Source organism: Coptis chinensis, chromosome 6, assembly GCF_015680905.1.
Source record: "Coptis chinensis isolate HL-2020 chromosome 6, ASM1568090v1, whole genome shotgun sequence".
NCBI lineage: Eukaryota > Viridiplantae > Streptophyta > Magnoliopsida > Ranunculales > Ranunculaceae > Coptis > Coptis chinensis.
In genome coordinates, this window is record NC_141461.1 from 23,831,629 (window position 1) to 23,852,486 (window position 20,858).

Here is a 20,858-nt window from a genome sequence, read left to right on the forward strand (position 1 = left end):
TGCATAAATCTCAAACCCTCTTTAGCATCCAATCTGAATGTATTCAATATTACACTGTCGGAAAGGGAAGTGTTGGCAATTTGGTTCTGTCTGGTTTACAACTTGTACAACATAAATTGCTCATGTAGTTCGTGCTGCATGCAATTTCTAACTGAACATTGTGCTCCCTATCGAAAAAAAACTGAACATTGTGCAGGTAGCAATATATATGTTGAACTACTTGGCCTAAATTTGATCATTCAAATGGTACTAACGGATATAAAAATTAACTAAAAAATTGTTTATAGCTCAATCTTATACATATTTTAAGCTGTGTAATCCAATTTGGATAGCATTATCTCATAATCAAAGAAATTTGTATTCACGTATTTGGCAAAACAGAATATAATCATGAATTTATGATGACTCCTTTTAAGTACAAGTATTCCAATTTTCTCATTTCAAGTAAAAAGCAAAAGATGTATGAAAAAACAAGAAGCAAAGAATCTCGTTACCGGGAAACAGACTCAACCAATTTCCCATTTCTTTTCACAAACTCCCCTGGCAGTTCTTTACAAAGCTTTTTTTCCTTCTCTAACCAAAATTCCAAACCTAGACAATCAGTAACCTCTTCACAACTCCAACCGGATTTTCTAAGCGAATCAGAAAACCGATCCGTTTTCAATAGCAAAGTATCCAAAACCGCTTGACTATCTGAAAAACCCACTTCATCATCAAATAAACTACAACCCGATACATTCAAAATATCGGAAATATCCGGTTCATCCCAACCACTTTGTTTCAAAACCGAACCGATACTAGTCATATACTCTTCAACCCACTTTGGTACTTTCGACCGATATTTCATATCCGAAATTTCAAAATATCTTTCCGAAGAAGTTGAATTCCGACGCGAACTTATCGCTGCTTCACTCCAAAACTCAACCCATCTCGGTTTTCTAATTCGAGCTGAACCCGAACCGGCTGATTTTTCACTCATGGAACGCTGTATCCGATACTCATTGTTACACCGAAACAACGATTCGCACTCGAAAAAATCACTCAGTTCCAACCCACAACAGTATATTTGATTCTCGTTAATAAAGAAAATCGGGTTTCCAGCTAAAGAAGGATTACAAGGAATGTAGAAATGATTAAACAAAGGTAACATAAGTGGTACTTTTTTAAGTGCGTTTCGGCCGATACGTAACGCTTTATTCGTGTCACAAGGTTTTACACCCCAACATTTTAGCCAAAATGAGTTACGTACAATCTGGGAACAAATTGCAGCAATGGGTACGCGTAATAATGCGCGAATATGAGCTCGAGAGTTGGTATCGGCCCGCCAGTTTGGAAAGCAGGGGCCGATAGGTAGACCGAGGGAAAGAACGGCTCGTAAGTCGGGTGGGAATGTGAAACCGAACTCGGCTTCGATACGAGCGAAGTCGGGTTCGGTTAAACCGTTTAAAACTTGAATGTGAGAGTTTTTGAGATGAGTGATAACAGTTTCAGCTAGAGAAGAGAATGAGAGAAGAGAGTTTCGGACCGATATGTGTGAAGGTTTGGCGGCTCGAGCTGAAAGACGGCGTAAACCGGCAATGTGGGCTGGGTTTAAGTTGGTTAGTCTTTGTTCTATGTCGACCATGGTGGTAAGTGGAAAACTGGAAGTGACTAAAAAATGAGTGTGTTTAGTTGTGGAGTACTTGTTTTGTTGCTTCTTTTTTGAAAGTTTGTGCGTTACTTTTGAGTTAGCAAAGAAAGGAAGAAATTTATAGGCAATGGCTGGGGTCCCGTTTGTGATTTTTGTTTGCTAGGCTTTGGGATATAATTTTGGTGGTAAATTGGCGATAGAAAAAATTAAAAAAATTGAAAATTTTCTTTCTTGGAATTCGACACCAACAAATTTTCTGTGGAAAAATATTTGATTTGTTACCTTCTTTAGATTACATATAAAGTTACCATAAAAAAACAAAGATTACATGTAATTTAACAAGGGAAAACATTTTTTATTTTTCCAAAGAAAATTTTCATAGGAGGAGGGATAGGAAATAGTTTTCTAAAGGTGGGAAAATATAAAGTTTCTCGAGAAAATTTTCATACCTATTTTTAAAAAATCAAACACAATAAAAAAACATTTTCCCAAAAAAAATTAAAATTTTCCACTGGAAAATTGAAACTGTGGGAAAGAATACGGGGAAACATATTGAATTTGTACAACTAGTTTTTTTCTATTTTTAATTGTTGTTGTTCATTAGGTTTCTTCTGGAAAAGCGGCACTTGATTGAGTCTCTAATTGAGAAAATTCAAATGTTCCTCTGAATATGCTTTAATTTAAATAGTCCAGGACTCCAAGTAACATTAATCCTTAAATTCGCCAAAGTGGTGACGAACATGACCTTTATATCAAGTCCCAAATATGCAGAAGCTCAAATATTGGTTGTGAAGGAGTGGAGATTACTTGAATTAAGGAAAGAAGCTAGCATATACACATCCAAGTCAGCATGTTTATTCCTTACACTAGATTGGCAAAGCAGAAAGCACTTTCAATTTGGAGCAATTCATTGATTAATGCGCCCTCTCACTAACCTTGAATCCTAGAATGCCTTGTAAGTTGTGAATAATGAATGAATACACAAGGCATAAGCAAACTGCAAAAGTGATCCTCAATTCCTGATTGACAATTTTTAACCCTTACATCTCGATCTTTTTGCAACATTTTTTTTTCTGATGATATCTTTTTGCAACATGGGTTCCCATAATGAAATCCAGTGGTTAAAATACCAAATTCAATCTATATTTTTCTAATGGAATGTCCACCATAAGGTAGACCAAATATGAATGGGTCAGTGGGCACAAAGATTACTAATGCCACATAATTTGTCCATTTATAATTCTCATTGTACTATTTAACGAAAAAAATAATAGTTCATTGTACTCAAGTGGTAAGTGGTACATAACTTGTACAGCCATTTCTTTTATCAAAAACTTGGATTTGTAGGACTTTGAGGAGTTCATGGACCACGCAAGTAAGTGAACTGTTCATATAGAACAACAACAAACAATAGAAAGGCCATCCAAAGGTGTGCAAAAAGAGTGAACACAAGGGACCATTGTAGGGAAGGCAAACAACCAAGTTCATGGCCAAGGTAGGAAAGATGGGAACCATATAGCAAGGAGATCAGTAAAGAGATACACTCCAAGTGGACGTTGTGAGTAACTGAGCAATGTTCCTCACTTCTCAAAATTGTAAATAAGATAAGCAACAATCACACTGCGAAAGTGGTCCTGATCGACTCCTGACATCAAACATTTCTACGTTGCATTTAAGAACAAAAAGACGAAAAGACCAACGTTGAGTCCATGAGTATGGCATCAGGATGTCAATGTTTGTATCGCGGAGGTGTTAATAGAACACTGGAACCTACCTTCATAAATATATTTTTTTGATAAATTGGCATCTTATTCATAAATACAATACTTTGAACTTGGATATGCCAAAAATCCTGCGACTTGGCAAAATTTCAAGAAGATGACATTGTATCCTACCACATTTGATTCATATAATTGCCTCGTACGTAACATTAGGTTGCAAAATAATTTCCATGTTGCCAGTGAAGGTTTTGTTTTTTTCTAAACCTGTCAAGCCTTTCAAATCGTTACTTAGAGGCTTTGACATCGAAATTCATGTTTTCTTAATCTTTCATAATGATATGTAACTGTTTCACCTTTGAAACAAATTATATTTACTGGAAACGAAGTGCACTTTCAATTTTCGAATTCCAATTTCGCGGTCTTGCTATAATAAGGTTATCTTCTGAGCAATACCAGAGCGATGATATAAATGTTTACGTGCTTTGAAGTTTGAACTATACAAAATGATTAACGGTGAACGCAGTAATGCAGTAATTCACATTTACTGTTGCCACTACCACGAATGAATGTTTCCATGTCAAGAGAAACAGAATGGTAGGAACACAGAACACAGACATGCAATATTCAGTCACCCTGTGAGAAGATATTTCCATAGGCAGAACAGTAAGTATATTCCCTTGGAACACATATCAGCTTGACCCCAAGTCCATCCAAATATAAGGACCTCATACTCGACCAACTGACAGGCTTGTGCAAATATCTTCTAAGCGGATGTCGCCTAGAGCCGTCTGTTCCACTTGGGCGAACAAGTAGGTTGTGGGTGACAAAAAGAATGCGATGTAAATAATAAGGCACTAATTTGCTATAATACACAGACTTACAATTTATAGTAATCTCTTTGGCATAAACACAAACAAAAACACAACCGACAAATACATATATTCTACCACGAATGGCATACAAAGAAATCTCTGCCTGGAGAACATTCTTTACAAGTGAACATAACAAAACACAGCAGGAAATGGCACTTGTTTTTTGAATATCATCAACATCATGACTATTGTTGCAGCTATCAGCAGAAGGACCAATAACACTAGGAGCGTAACCTTGGTAAGAAAATCTGACGTTACATACTTCCCTTCCCTCCTCTCATATCTTGTTTGGTAAATCCCACATTTCCCTTAGCAAGCTAAAGCATCTCCAGCTCAGTATCTGGACCGGCTTCTTACCCTGTACCAGGCAACTTCAAAAGAATCCATAAACCGAAAATCATCCCAAACTGACTTGTGTACTTCATAGCAACATGCTTACACCAACTTCATATCATGGTAAGTAAATGTAAAAGACTCAACGAGCAGGAACATGTTTCAGCAGTGTTAACACCATAAAGACAGATATACCATGAGTAAAATATTCCAATTGCCATGAATAAAGGAAATTATTATGTTTACCTTGGTGAACGAGAACGTGAATGCGAGCGCGAGTATTTTCTTCGAGGGCTCTTGCTTCTACTTCTACTGCGACTATGTTGGTGTCTTCTGTAGTGAGTAAATATGCCACTTGAGTAATGAGTTTTGAACGTAAAACAAAACAAAACAATACAAAATGAAAAAATAAACAAAATTGCTCCAGTGAAATCTACAAGTAATAAATGTTCTCATGGAGGATCAACATAAGAGTGCATATATGACTAGACAATTTGTAGTTGAAAACGACTAGAAGACCACCTTGAAATAGAGAGCCAAATTAGGTCAGAAGACCGCCTTGCCTTTGTTAAGAGGACCATATAGAGGGCACAAGGCTTTACAAAATCGCAAGTCAGAGAAACAATTTAACTAAGTAAAGAATTAACCACACTAGAGAATTTCCTAAACAGCACATATTAATGCTACATGTATATACTAGAACTTGAGCAAGCTACTTAACACTCTGAGCAAGTAAATCATGGAGTATCTGCATCCATATCCTGCTAGAAAGACGATAAATGCAGACAACAGGCCTAGTTTTATAAACATGACCAACAAGCAAAGTAGTAATCACAATGAAAGCGCAGGTATAGCAGAGCCATACAGCCATACAGGCACTCTAATAATTTATGTGCTGCCAATACAGCGAAGTGAAGGAATTTATTCCTTGTCAACAAAAGAGTTACTGATCTCATTTAAAACAGGCTTGCCAATCAAAAAAAAAAAAAAAAAGGTTCTATCAACTAAGCACATAGATACGCAGGTTATCTTTACAAAATTGTGCAAAGATTGATTACAATATTAATTTTGTTTTGCAGATCAAAACCCAAAATTATTAATAATAAAGTGCATTTAAAAAAAAAGATAAAAAAGAGGGAGGGTGAGGATTGTCGTTCATCTATGTTCACAGGTCACGGGATTGGGGATCAAATTAACTTGCATAATAAGTTAAAAGATAACAAGTGATAAGAAAGATAAACAAACACAAATCATATGCGATCCTTCTACTTTTATATGGTATGAACGACCATCCTATCAAACATTCTACTGTACCGAGCAAGAAAAAACTTAAAACATTAGTCATGGAATATGGGATGCTTTAGATATCGACCTCAGACAGGCCTTTCAATGATTGGAGTTGATGATTTAGTAACCATATTGGCAAGGTTAGGACCCTCACCTTTACTTGACCAGTTAAAGCATAGGAAGGATTGGCTTCACAAGGCCAAAGGACATTTCATGGCTAAATCATGGTATACTGCCTTACTCCAATCATGTCCAGGCCAATCTCATCGTTTATCCCTTAGCAACCTAAGCGTGGAGTAAGGGTAGCGCTCATGCATTTAGTTCACGCTTTTCCGTTTTTAAGTCAAATTCATCAGCAAAGCGCACTCTCCAGTGCTCCAAAACCCACTCAGAGAACTCACAGGCCACACTCATTACTTTTATCCACAAAATACACAGTCCAAATAGGAGAAAGACATGCTTGACATAACGGTTTATGTGGAAATTACTTGTACAGGTGTACTAGATATCAAATGTATACTACACGTCAAGTGACACTAGTAAGATGTGGGTCTACCTCATTTGGTTACACGTGCCCACACCAAAAATATTTTGCCCATGCACCAGATATATTCTCTAGACAAAGACCACAATCCAATTAATTATATTTTTTTCGATTATTTGTTTATTTTTCAGATTTTAAGTAATTTTGTAATGTAAAAGTATTGTGCCTATATTTGTCTATACACACTCTAGACATTGAGAATTTCCAGACTTTGGCACTTTAACGCTTTCGCTCCCGCACTCGCTTTGGTTGCTAAGGTTTATCCCACCTCAACCATCTCTGGAAAATACATTTGAGGAGTTCAGGCCCATTCAAAGTGCCTTGTTTGCTTGGTAATTTTTATTTTTATTTTTTTACCATCTTGTCTAATTTCTTTTACCTTAGACAAACACATGGAAAGAAAGAAGAAAGAAGATGGCTCTTAATTTTTTTTCTGTTTCGTTATAAATTTGGGTTGACAAACTAAAGAATTACATTACTCCAAATATTCTTCCAGACAGTCTTCTAATCATCTTGCAATCCAGTATTCACAAGTCCTCTTTACTTGGGGTTATTTCCTACACTTCTCATTCATATGTTGGTTGTCTCGAGGTTTCCCATGTGAGGCCTTGTTGATGTGGTAAAGCTACATATCACAACACTTTTGAGTATTTGTTTGGAGCATAGACTTTTTGAGCTATGCTGCCAAAGGTGCTGCTTGGGCAGGTTTTTCACACCAACGCCTTGCCTGTTTCTAAGTCCACCCATGACCTGCCCAACAGCAGTGGCGCCACCTAGGCAGGCGCCTTGGCGATTTATAAGACGGGAAAAGCGTTTCAAATTATAAGCAACTTAAAAAATAAAAGCCCAATAGAAAACTCACGGAAAAGCCCAAAACCCTCAAACCCAAAAAAGAAACCCACAGTTTAATAAAAACTCTTGACCATCGATTCTACTCTAAACAATATTTATCACTTTAATTTGTATGACACTCTTACACTTTTAGCATTTAAATGCTTATAAAATATGATCTACTTTAAGAATATATTCATAAGTGTAAACAAACTGCAAGGAGTGTACATTTTGAAATGTAGACATGTAGTATATGTTACTGTAAAATCACAGGTTTTTTAGTATGTTGACTGGTCAAAGAAACCGCCGGTGCTTAGGTGGCCTAGGCAGGTTGAAACTGGTCTACCGCCGCCCCGCCTTTGACAGCATAGTTTTGAGACATGGGGCTTTTATAGACACAGGAGACTCTAACCATCAGACGGAGATATTACATCTGAGTCTTTTGAAAGTCCTTACAAGCAAGCAGATGCGTTTTCACTGAAGGTATTTTGTTTTTGTTGCTTTCATCTTTCTTTTATTTTTATTTTTCCTTCTTTTCTACTTTGACTTTCTTGCAGTAGGATATCTCATACTACATCATAATCTCCTTTACATTTATTTATGACATTGATCATCTAACTCTTTAAAAAGGAAAAAAAGAAAAGAGTAAGTTCTGCTTCTCAATTAGATTAGCGAGAAAGTTAAGTGGTCCCAACACCAAAGATTAGATATTAGCCTGACTAAGTGACTAGTCAATCAAAAATCATGTATAAGCAACCAAACAATAACTGTCAGACTTGTTTCCCATACCAGGCAATTTCAAAGACCTTGGTCTATTTTATTCTCATTTAAAAAAATAGTTGTTTCAGCATGTATGTGGAAGTAGTGAAGTGAACTATAGTGCAGGAACACAAAACATACCTAGGTGGAGAACGACTACGGCTTCTACTGTGGCTGCGATACCTATGCCGACTTGCTTTGCTCATTTCAGCAAGTTTTTCCTGCCTTTGTCGCTCCTGCTCTCGTTTCTTGGCCATTTCAACTGCAGTATCTTTTTTAACTGCAATTACACAGTCATATGCACAGATTACAAACATGCCCACTAAGATCAATCAAAAACTTATTGTATCATATATCAGCAAGTATAGCATGCTGGCAGTGCTTAGAAGGCAAGCAATACTTTGTTTATTTAGTTGTTTGCTCATTATTCGCTTGAGCCTCTCTTGAGGAGTTTCTTTCTTTTCGCCTTGTTGCAGTTTTGAGGACCCCACAATAGCAGTTGGCTTGCTCAATTTCGCTAATCCCGATGGTGTGCTTCCACTTTGAAGATTGAAAAGAGTGTAAGTACCAACATAAAGTAGAAACGCGAAATACACCCACAAGAAGATCAAAACCAGCTCATTTACCTTGTTAAATTATAACAAAGGCATAAGCAAAGAAAGGTAGGTAGGGATACCTGACCGATGGTTTTAAGAGTTTACTGTTCTTTTCCTGATCAAGAGATACAGCAGATGCAGGATCATTATGCAATGCCTCTAATATACGACCAGTTGAAGGCCTGTAGAGAAGTAGAAGCATTAGAGATACCCGACAGAAAAATTCAAAATGTCCATGCTCATCACATGGAAACCTGTTTGGCATGTTTATTTGGAAGATTAAAACAAATAAATCAACAAGATAACACTGCATTCCACTCCCTCTCCCTCGGGCAGTCATGGTATCGTGTTAACGCCCTAGGGCTGATCTAACACTAAACCCAAATTTCTTCCATAATCAGAAAGCCAAATGACTAAGCTGCAGCAGAGAAAATATTGCCCAATCTATCTTTGCAAGAATTAAAGGTCGAGTGCTCCGACCGGTTCAGTACATCAGCTTGGGTTGGAGGAGATGGTGGTGGAGAGACGCCTGCCAGCTTCTGATCATTAACGTCAGCAGAACCGCCAAACTCAGTGATGTACTCTATCTTGGGAGCCCTTGATTTGCTTCGATGACCATCAGAATGTCCACCACGATCATGGCGCCTCAAATATGATGGAGAATATGACCGTGATCTGGATCTTGATCTTGATCTGTTTAAGTAAATCAATCAGCTCGGATATTTGCAAAACCCATCAGCAGGGACATTTTCTAATAGCAGAAGCTAAACAGTCTATACCTTCTAGAACGAAAATAAGCTTCATAAGAGGGACTTCGCCTAGACTCTCTGCATACCATGCATAATAGCATCAGAAACACAACCAAAACAAAAGTCTACATTGCATCTTGCTGACTGTTGCAAATTTTAGGCATGGCTTATTGCTTGAGATGGACAAATAAAAAGAAATTTGACTTCTACCGGTAGGGATCCTGACGAAGAATTCGTGTACCAGTTACACGAGCAGTTTCCCTGTCCCTGTCCCTCTCTATCTGTGAAGCCTTCCTTCTTTCCTTGCGACTCAGCTTCTTCTGCATGTTCCAAAATATCAACAAACAGAAAAGAATGCTTGTGTCAAAATATGACAACCAGATACTTGGGGCACGTTTAACAAGATCAAAATATGTAGGACTTGAGTCCAGGAGTAAGATGAGCTTACAATTGCAGGATCTCCTTTAACTACTTCCTTCTGCCGTTTCTCTTCCTCCTTGGCTTTTTTATCCATATAAACGAGCCAACTATACCTCTTAACTCCAAATTCTTTAGCTATCTTATCCATAGCTTCGTCATTGCTATCATCACTGTTGTATTCCTCATCATCATCCTCATCATCGTCATCGCTATCATCATCACTCTCCACAAGATGGGCTTCCTCCTTGCCATCCCCATCATACGAAAAGCCAACCTGTGAGTAGGATCCCTTGCTTACTGGAGGCTGCACTGGTTGAGCTCTGCTAAATAAATACAAAATACAAACTAATAAGACAACAGAATGGCATTGGCACAACAAATAAAGTCACTTGAGAAACCCAAACGTGTGTGTTTATGTGTGTGTGTGTATAAACACAAGGGTATGGCTTCATCAGAAAACTAATAGGTAACAGAACAATAACATAGTAAACATGAACTCTGAAAAAATATTCATTCCACAATACAAACAATAAGAAAAATCACAATTGAAACAACAAATCATAAAATCAATGTAGCAGTAATTAAAATATTGACGAGATAGGAGATCAAATTTAGAAACGGAAAACCGATATCGGTAGAACGTATTTAGAAGAGATTCAGAATAGCCTACATAAGAGATAAAGCACAGGAATGTTTGAATAGACAAAATTATAGGAATACAAATTCCGTGATTTTCATGCATTTTTATTCTTGCTTGGAATCACTGTCTTCCTTTATAAGAAACTTCCAGGTGTTTGGCTGTTCTCATCAGATGAATGTCTACATGAATATATACAGAGGATGCAAAAACCAAAGGCGTCATATGAGTGTCACCATCATTTGCAACATGAGCTAATATACAAATCAAATCCTTAAACTTCAACCTTCAGCAATTCAGTTTAGCTATGGTCAAGAATGATGCCGCCTTAAGACTAAGAGCATAATTCTGCAATGTACCATACTTGTTCTCGGGAATTTAGACCTATGTCCTTGTATTACATGAGATACCAACTCACCTCGAAAAGCAACAGGACAGAATTCCGTTTTTTTCTAAATGGACTACAGAGAGAGAACCATCAAATGATCCAACTGATTCCTCAATGTGAGATGTAACAGTTACACCTATTCATAATAGGCATCCAACTTTTGAATGGACCATTGCTATAGTTTTGTCTAGCGAGTCCCCTCATGAAACTATGAAAGGAACCCATGCTGTGTCCCGAATCGTAATATTCCTATGCATCACAACGAAACACAAAACTGAAAAGCCTCATCATGGTGAACGGTTGGGATCTATGAGGTATCAGTGTATCACACTTGTCATAACCCGAGACTACGTCACTCTGCACCAACCTGTCTCTTTACGACAGTCAACTTCTCAAATTAACCTTGGTAGACCCTCTTTTTTTTCCCATACTAGTTCTTTTATAATACATTCGCTTACAAATGGAGACTAAAAGCAAGACAACCAAGAATTGCACTTTCACAGTTATTCTCTTTAATTAAACTTTAAGATGATATGAATAGTTGAAAATAGAATACTCCTAAGATAAATTCTTTTGAGAACTTGAAATCTAGGTCGATATAAAGTCAATTATTTATGAAAGTTTTGAAAACTTAAAAACTTGATTTTAAGAGACCAAAGGTAGGAGACATTACTCTATCGTAATCCTGGTTTGCAACTTTCTACCCGGTTCACTCATCACCCAAAAGAATGTAGTGGTGGATATTAAGATGCCTACTTGGGAGGTTTGTTAGCTCTGTTGGTGGTAATGATCTTTGTGATGGCAAATATGGTTTCCATCAGCCCACTATACTGGTGCTTCTATTTCTAAAAGGTAGCCCAAGGTAGCAAGGTGGAAAGGATTTGCTTCTTCAACTCAGACACCATTATACTCCCATCTCCAGTTATATTCTGAACAACATAGTTCAGCACCGCAATATATTCACCCAAAAATTAAAAATAAAAATAAAAAGAGTTGCTATTTCTGTTTAGAAACACAATAACGTCCCAATGTTTTTTCTTAAAAAACAATAGTGGCCTCACATAGGCTCCTGATATTTCGTATTCACTCTATATTCATCAAAATTATTTTAATTTAGTACTCTATGAGTCTATGGTCTATGGTTGCAATAGAATTTGACCTATAACCTATTTAACACACAAATTCTCAGTTTTGTTTAATTATTTGTTAGTTATAATTGCAATTCGTGCATTAAACATTATAACTTGACCTGTTTAGTGCACCAAATTGTTGTTTTACGGGATTTATAACTCAAGTTCAAAATAGTTGATAGAACAGAATGCTCCTAAATTCACAAAAAGTTCCAATTTTAGAGCCATGCTCAACTTGTGTGCACAATCACTAGTATACTTCAATAGATAAAACACAATCATGAATACGAAACATATTTCAAATTTTCGCCTTGCCTCGCCCCTCCTAATAAGAAAAAATAGCCCTTGGTGATGAACCACCTGCTAGGAATCACGTAGAGAAAAACAAACAGAAACTCCAAAAATTGCTCAGATGTGGTGAGGAAGAACAAAATGCTCCAGACATATTTAGCTCTCAACAAGATCTAATTGGCTTGAAGGTGAACAAACATAGCAGGTTTGACTTGGAAGAGATGAAAACTGCACTATAAGGTGCTTGGGGTTGCAATTGGTTTGCTAATATGCAGCTAATAAGGAAAAGATCTTTGGAATACCTATATGTCGAACACACGGAAACATACTGTATTTGATATGCCTTAATTTTTTAGATTTCACCGTGTGAGACACTTTGTATCTATGTCGGATGTAACTTAGTTTAAAAGTCAAGATCTTAGTAGTAGATAACTAGATATGACTTATGAGATCCCGTATTAGTCACATTTTGCTGAAAACAAAACGTACCGGAGCAAACTAAATTTATTCATGGAGACAACATCTGACACTTGTAAAACATGTAATGCTTTCTGTCTTAATGTCAATTGTGCCAATGCAAAAGATAAAGTATATGTATAGCGAAGAATGATAACCTGTTCAAAGCAAATGGAGCAGTGATCTTTGCTTCTATCTCTAGGCTAGCATGTTGCAAACCCTCTTCATCCATAACTGTCAATAAACATTAAAAATCGTCAAACTTGCCACTAAATTACAAATAGTCAAAAACTTTAGACTGATATAAAAAATAAAAAAAATTGCTTAAGAAATTAAAAAGTACCGACATCCTCTACGGCGAAGCTTAATTAAATCCCGGTAACGCTCAAAATTAACAAACTCTTCTAGTTCTTCCTCTTCCTCAGTCTTGGAATGGAGTCTAAAATTTCGAGAAGTGGAATCTCGTATGAAATCAAGAAGTGCCCGGCCATCAAATCTGTCAATTAATATATCCTGCTTTCCATTCCATGGAATCCTGTAAATATTGAAACTTTAGGTAAATAATAATAATGAAATTGTGGAGATAATAAAAAAAATTCTTACAAGCCTTGTTGATCTTGAGTAGCTTGATAAATGCCATCATCACGATACATACGACAACGAGTACCAACGGGCATTAAAGATTGTTGAGGGTCGCCTCTTCTTTTAGCTAGAAATACTGCTCTTCTTTGTGCTCTTTTTCTAGCTGCGTCCATTAAATCGTGTACTTTTTTTTCTGACCTTCGAGCTTCATGCCACATCTTTTTTTTTCTTTTCGATTAAGGTTTTCTTTCAGAACAGAAATTAAACAGCGTACTAAAAAAACCTAGTTTTAAGTAAGAACAAAATACACGTGTAAGAATTACACGATGATCCTGACGGGCCTTTATTAAATTGGCCCAAATTCAATTGGATATCACTAGATTTTTTTTTTTTGTCGATATTTTTGTCATGATAGCAAAATGTAGTGACGTGTATCTAATGGGAGCAAAAGTAAAACCCATGCTATTTTTAAACCCATCAGAAAAGCCTGTTAATTTTTCAAAAAAAATTAATTGGGCTTTTGTTCACCTATAAATTTAAGGCCAGTAAATTTGGGTCTCTTTAATTTTTAGGGTTAACTAGTATTACCCCCCTAGATGAGCCCCACTAGATTAGCCAATTAGGATTTCCCCCCCCCCCCACTAGATGGGAAATTAGGGTCTCCCCCCTAAATACACACAAAAAAAAGTCAAAGTGGATTGACCGAAATTTTTTTGTGTGTATTTAGGGGAGGAGACCCTAATTTCTCATCTAGTGGGGGGGAAATCCTAATTGGCTTATCTAGTAGGGGGGTAACACTAGTTCACCCTAATTTTTAAAAACTTTTGTTGAACTTTTGTTATTTTGTTAATGAATTTAGATTACGTAAAGCTGTAAGTGCGTACCACTTAAGAGTTCGGCACTTTTTTATGAGAAGAAAGCTTCAAACATTACCGACAATTGGGATAAAAAACAATTAAATAAAACACTTAGAAGTTGAAGTTGTACAATATTCAATATAATTTCTACTTTTTTTTAAACCAATATCACTTCAACTTTATCAAGGAGCATCCAGCCCATCAATGAAAACGTACAATTCTTGAATGAAGATTTCTACTGTCGAAACTTGAAAAATAAAATAAAAAGATCATCACCTCCCCAACCTACTTTCTTTTCTAGCAAAAAGAGAAATCAATTATTCACAAATTCGTCTGTATTTCATCTAAATCTTGGCTGAGTGATGCCATAAAGCCAAACTATGTCAAAGAGTAACAAAACAGCAATATACGCCTTGAATAGAAACTGACATATTACTATCGTGCAGCTTCATCCCCTGGATATATGACAATAATGGAAATCTTTTAGGTTGATTTCATTACATTTTTAATAGCATCACCATGCCACCACAATTTTACATGATTTTTACACATAAAAATGAAATAAGTCTAATTAAAATACACCAATTAAATGGACAGATCTTTGCCTCTTTGGGCAGTTTATAACAACATAAAGCTATCTCAAAACCATTAATCATTCCCCTGCAAAACAGTATGATAAACTCATTCACATCTGACATGCCTACAACAGAGCTTCTCAATTCTAAGCGCAAAAGCAAGTTATTAACTATACTCCTCATTCAAATTCAAATGAATTCATCTCACCAAACTTAACAAAATGGCACAAAAGTCAGTGCCACATAAAAAGGGCTCTTGCTTATTCTATTATCCTCCAAATTTCTTTTTCTCCATATTGTCATAACTATCCATACATCATGTAAATACCGGAGACCAAAACTGCCACAAAAAAGCCAACTGATGCAAAGGCATATATAAAAAATCACAAAGGGGGAATAGTAAAAAGCAAAAAAGAAATGAAAACGATGCGTGAAAGGGTTAGTTTTTATCAAAATTATGTTTTAAATTCATCCAATGTAGCAGAATAATCTATATCAAACATATGTTGCCTAATTTTTATGATAGTTCTTTGAAACAATTTATACAACAAAATGCTTTAAGCAAATTTGGATGATTAGTATATTTTTTTTTTGTAGCTTGAACAACGGATGACGCTGTGAAGCTCTCTTCCATTTGTTTACACCAATTATGTCAAATAGACCATATTGGTTCATTAAAATAATAAAAAATCATCGTTTGGCCACCACCGGAGTCATAAGTCCTATGAAAAACTAATAATTAATACAAATCTAACATGCTTCAATCGAAATAGTGTATAAAGAAGACATATCCGTAGTTACTAATAGAGGAATGAAGACAGTGTTAAAATACATGAATCTGACCAAAAAGAGGAACTCAAATCTTAACGAAAAATTTCACAATAAGATTTTCGTTTCCTAAGCAACCACCAAGATATGAGCAAATGATGACAACTATGAAGAATTTACTAAATAAAGTTATAAACCTATAATTCCAAACAAACACCCAAGTTAGATAAAATTCACTAAAATTGATACGAACAGGTGCAAATGTGCAATCATTCACGCTAAAAGTAGTAGAATCTATAAAGTTTGTAATGTGATTATATTTAAGCTTCTATATAATTCGCATCACATAAAAGCAAAACAATATAACATGTAAATTTTATAAGTGAAAAAGAATAGGTATGTTATAAATATATTAGGGGAAAAAAAAGATATATTCAAAGTAAACACCTCTATATTAATCAATAAATAAGCCCTACACCTAACATTTGAACTAAAACGTTTCTTTATTCATTCAATAGAGTTGTAGGAAAGGCACCATCTACGCTTCCTTTTCTTTGTGGGTTTTCAGTAGTTCAAGCTCAAAAACTTTGAATGTCAATTCCTCTCGCACTATGCACTGCACTCACTTAACAATTTTTTCCCCTACAAAGACGTCATATAAGTTCATTCTCTCATTCAAAATGGTTAAAACCATCTTGACATTGTTTTTATCAATAGCAGACTAAATTGTATCAACCAAGTCACACTATCTAATTATCATAATATTAACTACGCTTAGTTATGCAAGACTTGCTCAACAAATTACATAGGTAATGCACTTAAAAAACGTAAAACTATTGAAAATATGATACATTATAGCAAAGGTGTTTGAGTGTTACCACGTAAAAGAAAGAAAATTAACAAATCAGTTCACAGGCTTTAAGAGCTTATGCAATTGAAGTTTTATTACCAAATAATTCAAATCAACAAAGACAATAATTGTAATTAGATGGCAAGATACATTGTATGGTTGTCAGTTGGTGCAATCAAACAGTAGTAGCACATAAAAAGATTCTAAAATCAAATTTATCGATAATATGTTATCACAATCTACTACATATTTCTTGTTAAATTAGTAATTGTTGGTAGCTGATAGCAAATAATAACACACTATCATTAACGATAAGAACCTAGTTTTCTTCATTCTCTGTGTTAATCATTGAAAACAACTAACTATACTATAAAAACATTTAAAAAAATAAAAATAAAACAATAATGTAGAGACCAAAACTATTATAAATGAAAAACTCATATGAAACAGTGAGTCCACCAAGAAGCTTGAGGAATAAATAATAAGTGTATTGGTAAGAAAATAAGTACATATTATGAAAACTTGGACTATTTTGAAAAAACAACAATTTGTATCCGCGTTGTCGATTGTGGCCCCAATTAATTTGGGACTCAAATTTGTGTTGACCGGTATCTAAAATGGTTAGTAGTCTAGTAGATAGCGGCATAGTGCTAACTGTGATCATATTTTATATTAACGACTCAACCTCATCTATCGAAGATCTTGCAGACCAAAATACATTATATTGTAATGAGAACAATTAACCTTTTGTACTAAGTCCAGCATATTTCCAGTATTCCATCAATAGGTACTTGTATTTGTGAATTTCAAATAAGAAAAATTTACTAATTAAGTTTGTATTTATTAGCTTTCATTTTTTCCAGACAGCCTAGTAACATTATAATGAGATCTATATACAATTAAAAAAATAAAATAAAGATAACTACATTTGGTTCCCAATTATATCTGAAATTGTTATGGAGTTAGCAACAAAAACATCACCTGCCATGTCATGCCCAATAATGTTTATCATAAAAGATTTAGCTCCAAGCTATGACATGCATTCGACAACATTCCTTGCTACTCCTCCTACCACATGGTACGGTATACCTGAACAGGAAAGTTCCAATCAATAAATAAAGAAAACAGGAAAAGAAGGAAAATGGACAAAGTAACATTTAGTCTTATTAATAAGTATCACAATTTGTTATTTTTTCATCATTTTTGCTTGGAACGTCAGCCTATATATGAAAAAGAGTTTATTCAGACACATGTGTCATCCAACACAAACACAGGGAGGCAGACACATGTACATCTCCTCTCCAATCTCAATATCAATCCCTTCTCTCACACTATAATGTTTCCTGTCAGCCTCTACCTATCTTCCCGATCTTATCAATAGTTACACTTCTCCAAACTGCCAAAAACACACTGAGGCAGAATATATCCTCTTCCCAACCTTAAATATTCTACCTCTCCATGCTAATGCATGTGTGCCCTTAATTGTATTTCCCATAACCCCATCACATGTTATCATATTCTCATCTCACCAACCAAACTACATGCCCTTTTCATGTTAGTGCCTCACCACTACAAACTCTCTTACTTATCATTAAAATTAGCTTACATTAATAATACACTTAATGAGCATGCAGTCAAATATATACATGTCCAGGAGTTGTTGTCGTTGGATGAGGTAGAGTAATTGGTTTTGCATAGATATCCAGTACCATGCCTCCTATTATCACAGGTGATGTTGAGATAAATTAGTGATTTTCATGAATGCGTGTTTTGTTTTGTTAAATAAAGATAAGGTTTGTGTTTTACGACATAAGGTTTTTTTTATCAATTAGTATAAACTTGACGGTATCAAAATTATGCATGATAATTATGTGATTGACATTGAATTGGTAACGTGAGTTACGGTAAATATTACCATTTGAATAGTTGTTCCCTTTGATTACAGGGTTTTTGTAAATGTAAATGATAAATTCCATAATACTTGCATAAAATTCTTAAACAAAACTAATGAACTACCCAATCGTAGGCATATGGTGAAATAAAAATGTGTACATGTCCAATTAGATTGCAACACTTTTCTCTTTGGAATCTGAATTATCAATACATCAAAGGAACAAAATTCTGCAAGTTCGAGCAAATGGGTTATAAAAAAATCGCTTATTGTGCGCCAAGTATTTACAAAGTACTTTGCAACACGGAGTCACATACCATATGTTTTGAAGCAAAAGATCCCAAAACAACTATACATGATAATCATATCTTTAATAACTCTATGACAAAGCAAGTGTTTCTAATTAGACTCAAGCATTCAACTATCGAATTATATGTGGGGAAACACTAAACCACTTGAAAATGAGATCTCTTGGCAATGAACAAATTAAAACTTGAATGAAAAATAATTGAAGAGTATAAAAATTAAGTAAATATAATAACAATGAGTAAATTTAACATTACCTTCTTCAATTTGAGAACCCTTCAGTTCCCGAAAAATAATGAAACTGGTATAGGGGAAAAGAAGTGGGATTTCATATGTAGTTCACCAAATGTAGATGAAAGTATGTCTTAGTGATGTTATTGATATCCTTAAAATCGTAAAGTCGCAGATAACTTTTATTTGAAGTGTATCGATAAGTATACAAACTCAATTACAAAGATACGGAAAAGCATCATAAGACTCATGGAAAACAGTATTAGCTACAGTAACACATACACAGAATAATAAATAAGAAAAAAGTGTCTCCCACTTACTCCACTAGAAACTTATGTTGTATTTAGATTGGTTGTTCTATAGTTAAGGAAATGCACAAAATTTCAAAGAGTTTTTTTCCCGTTGAGAAGGTAACGATTAATATATATATAGATAAGAGAATTTTAAAGTAGGATGAGCTATCCTAACAGAAAGCAAAGTGATGTTATGGAACTAAACATTCACATACCAAAACATGAGCTGATTGGTATGTGAATGTTTAGTTCCATAACATCACTTTGCTTTCTGTTAGGATAGCCCAATGACCAGTAATCTCTTTCCTTAAAAGAACAACGGACAACTGTCTAACATTTGGGGTTTTAACCGTCCGGAGATGGTGAATTAAAGCAGGGATTACTTGTGGATCTTTTACTAATCTTTTAATTTGTTCTTCTGCTTGTCTTCTTGCATCGTTATTTGGCATCAGAAATTGTATCAATAATAACTCTAGTGACTGTGACATATCTCTTCTCTTCTCTTCTCTCTCTCTCTGTCAAAACCCTAACTTCAAGTGTGTTAGGGTTTTGTGTTTTGGTTGTTAATTACTTAATTACCCACTGGCGAACAATTCAAATTAGGCGTGTATTTGGTTTTTTGAATCCCTAGCATGTAAAAAGACCAAAACGTTTTTTTATAAATTGCTAAACACAACAATAATAAGATTAAGTAAGTAATCAACCAATTAATTATTTTTTAAATAGGGACTTTTTTATAAAATCTGCTGACGTGGCTCTCTATGAGCATCCTGGGAGAATGGATATTAATGTAGGTAGGATTTGGTGAATGGGTATACTATAAAAAAAAAAAAAAAAAAAAAAAATGGTGATATTTCACTTCAAAAGTGATCGAAACTTTTGCTATAACAATTTCAACATGGCAAGATATTGTAACGTGTACCTAGACAAAAGAAAAATGTAACAGTCTTCCACATTAATGTCTACTAACAACAATTTGGAAAGTGAAAAACAATTTAATCGTTGATGTGCTAATCTAATTAAGAGAAATGGTTGCATTAAAGGTGATTAGAAGTATATAACGTAACTACAACTTGATATGATGTAATGTTTAACAAAAATCTCATATAATAGAACCTCGATAATTTAATACGTGATAAATTAATTATCGCGCTTAAATGATAAAATTTGCAAACTTGGGCCAGTGCAACAAATAATAATTTATCTAAATTTATAAGATAATAGATTTCAAAACACCCCCGTGGAGTTTAGTGTGTTAGAATTCTCCTTTTGGTCTTTCAAATTACTTATGTGGGTTTGGTTGAGAAGATGAACAAGTGTGCTCTTTCTCTCTTTGTTTTTTGTGTAATAGTCCCACATTGGTTGGTAAACTTTTGGAAACCAGTTTTGCAGTATGTATTATTGTTTTAGTCTTATATTGGTTAGTTAACTCTTTGTGAGTGACTTGAACCTCTATATAAAGGCTTGTAGTCATCAACCAAAGATATTCAAGCCTTAGCCTCCAGAGAGAGTTGTATTGTGAGGGGGCGAAATCTTTTTTTAAGGATAGTGTATTCACACGCCTTCACTGTTCATGTTCATTATGTCCTTTGGTTCTATTCGATTATCTACCCCCATTCATAATATAGTCGAGCCCATTTATTACATAAATTAATAAAATACAAATGAGGCAAAATATTATACCTTCTTAGAATATGAGTTCAATGTTGCTTGACTTGTGATGAAATTTAAGTCAAGCTGGATCTCATCTCTAATCTTTTGTAATGCACTAACTAAGAAATATATATGAAGATAATATAATATGATCTTTAACACTATAGAAATATATTTCTAGAATAAACTTTGAAAATTCATAAATATT

General features: G+C 34.9%; 2 protein-coding genes across 12 annotated transcripts; both read right to left on the reverse strand.

The window, feature by feature from the left end:
- Positions 1 to 345: 345 nt before the first annotated feature.
- Positions 346 to 1,760, reverse strand: LOC147492220 (uncharacterized). The gene has a single exon (XM_086566390.1). The coding sequence runs from the start codon at positions 1,622 to 1,624 to the stop codon at positions 491 to 493; it is 1,134 nt and encodes a 377-aa protein (XP_086422516.1). The 5' UTR covers positions 1,625 to 1,760; the 3' UTR covers positions 346 to 490.
- Positions 1,761 to 4,191: 2,431 nt separating this feature from the next.
- Positions 4,192 to 13,540, reverse strand: LOC147492221 (CLK4-associating serine/arginine-rich protein). Of its 11 annotated transcripts, none has more exons than XM_086565020.1 (12): positions 13,248 to 13,540; positions 12,992 to 13,179; positions 12,803 to 12,878; positions 9,771 to 10,062; positions 9,533 to 9,642; positions 9,353 to 9,400; positions 9,054 to 9,266; positions 8,654 to 8,755; positions 8,378 to 8,517; positions 8,119 to 8,257; positions 4,803 to 4,889; positions 4,192 to 4,581 (listed from the first exon to the last, which is right to left on the reverse strand). In XM_086565020.1, the coding sequence occupies exons 1-12, from the start codon at positions 13,442 to 13,444 to the stop codon at positions 4,557 to 4,559; spliced, it is 1,617 nt and encodes a 538-aa protein (XP_086421146.1). In that variant the 5' UTR covers positions 13,445 to 13,540; the 3' UTR covers positions 4,192 to 4,556. The 11 variants fall into 11 exon arrangements, with proteins under 11 accessions (XP_086421146.1, XP_086421142.1, XP_086421139.1 ...); XM_086565016.1 differs by having other exon boundaries at positions 4,192 to 4,594; positions 13,248 to 13,535; XM_086565013.1 differs by having other exon boundaries at positions 4,192 to 4,594; positions 9,771 to 10,065; positions 12,992 to 13,194; positions 13,248 to 13,518.
- Positions 13,541 to 20,858: the final 7,318 nt, after the last annotated feature.

Coding starts and splice junctions, on each gene's coding strand:
- LOC147492221 (XM_086565013.1), bottom strand. CDS start 13,444: ATGTGGCATGAAGCTCGAAGGTCAGAAAAAAAAGTACACGATTTAATG. Junction 12,879..12,991: donor TAAGCTTCGCCGTAGAGGAT/GTCGGTACTTTT, acceptor GTTTATTGACAG/TTATGGATGAAGAGGGTTTG. Junction 9,643..9,770: donor TTAAAGGAGATCCTGCAATT/GTAAGCTCATCT, acceptor TGGAACATGCAG/AAGAAGCTGAGTCGCAAGGA.
- LOC147492220 (XM_086566390.1), bottom strand. CDS start 1,624: ATGGTCGACATAGAACAAAGACTAACCAACTTAAACCCAGCCCACATT.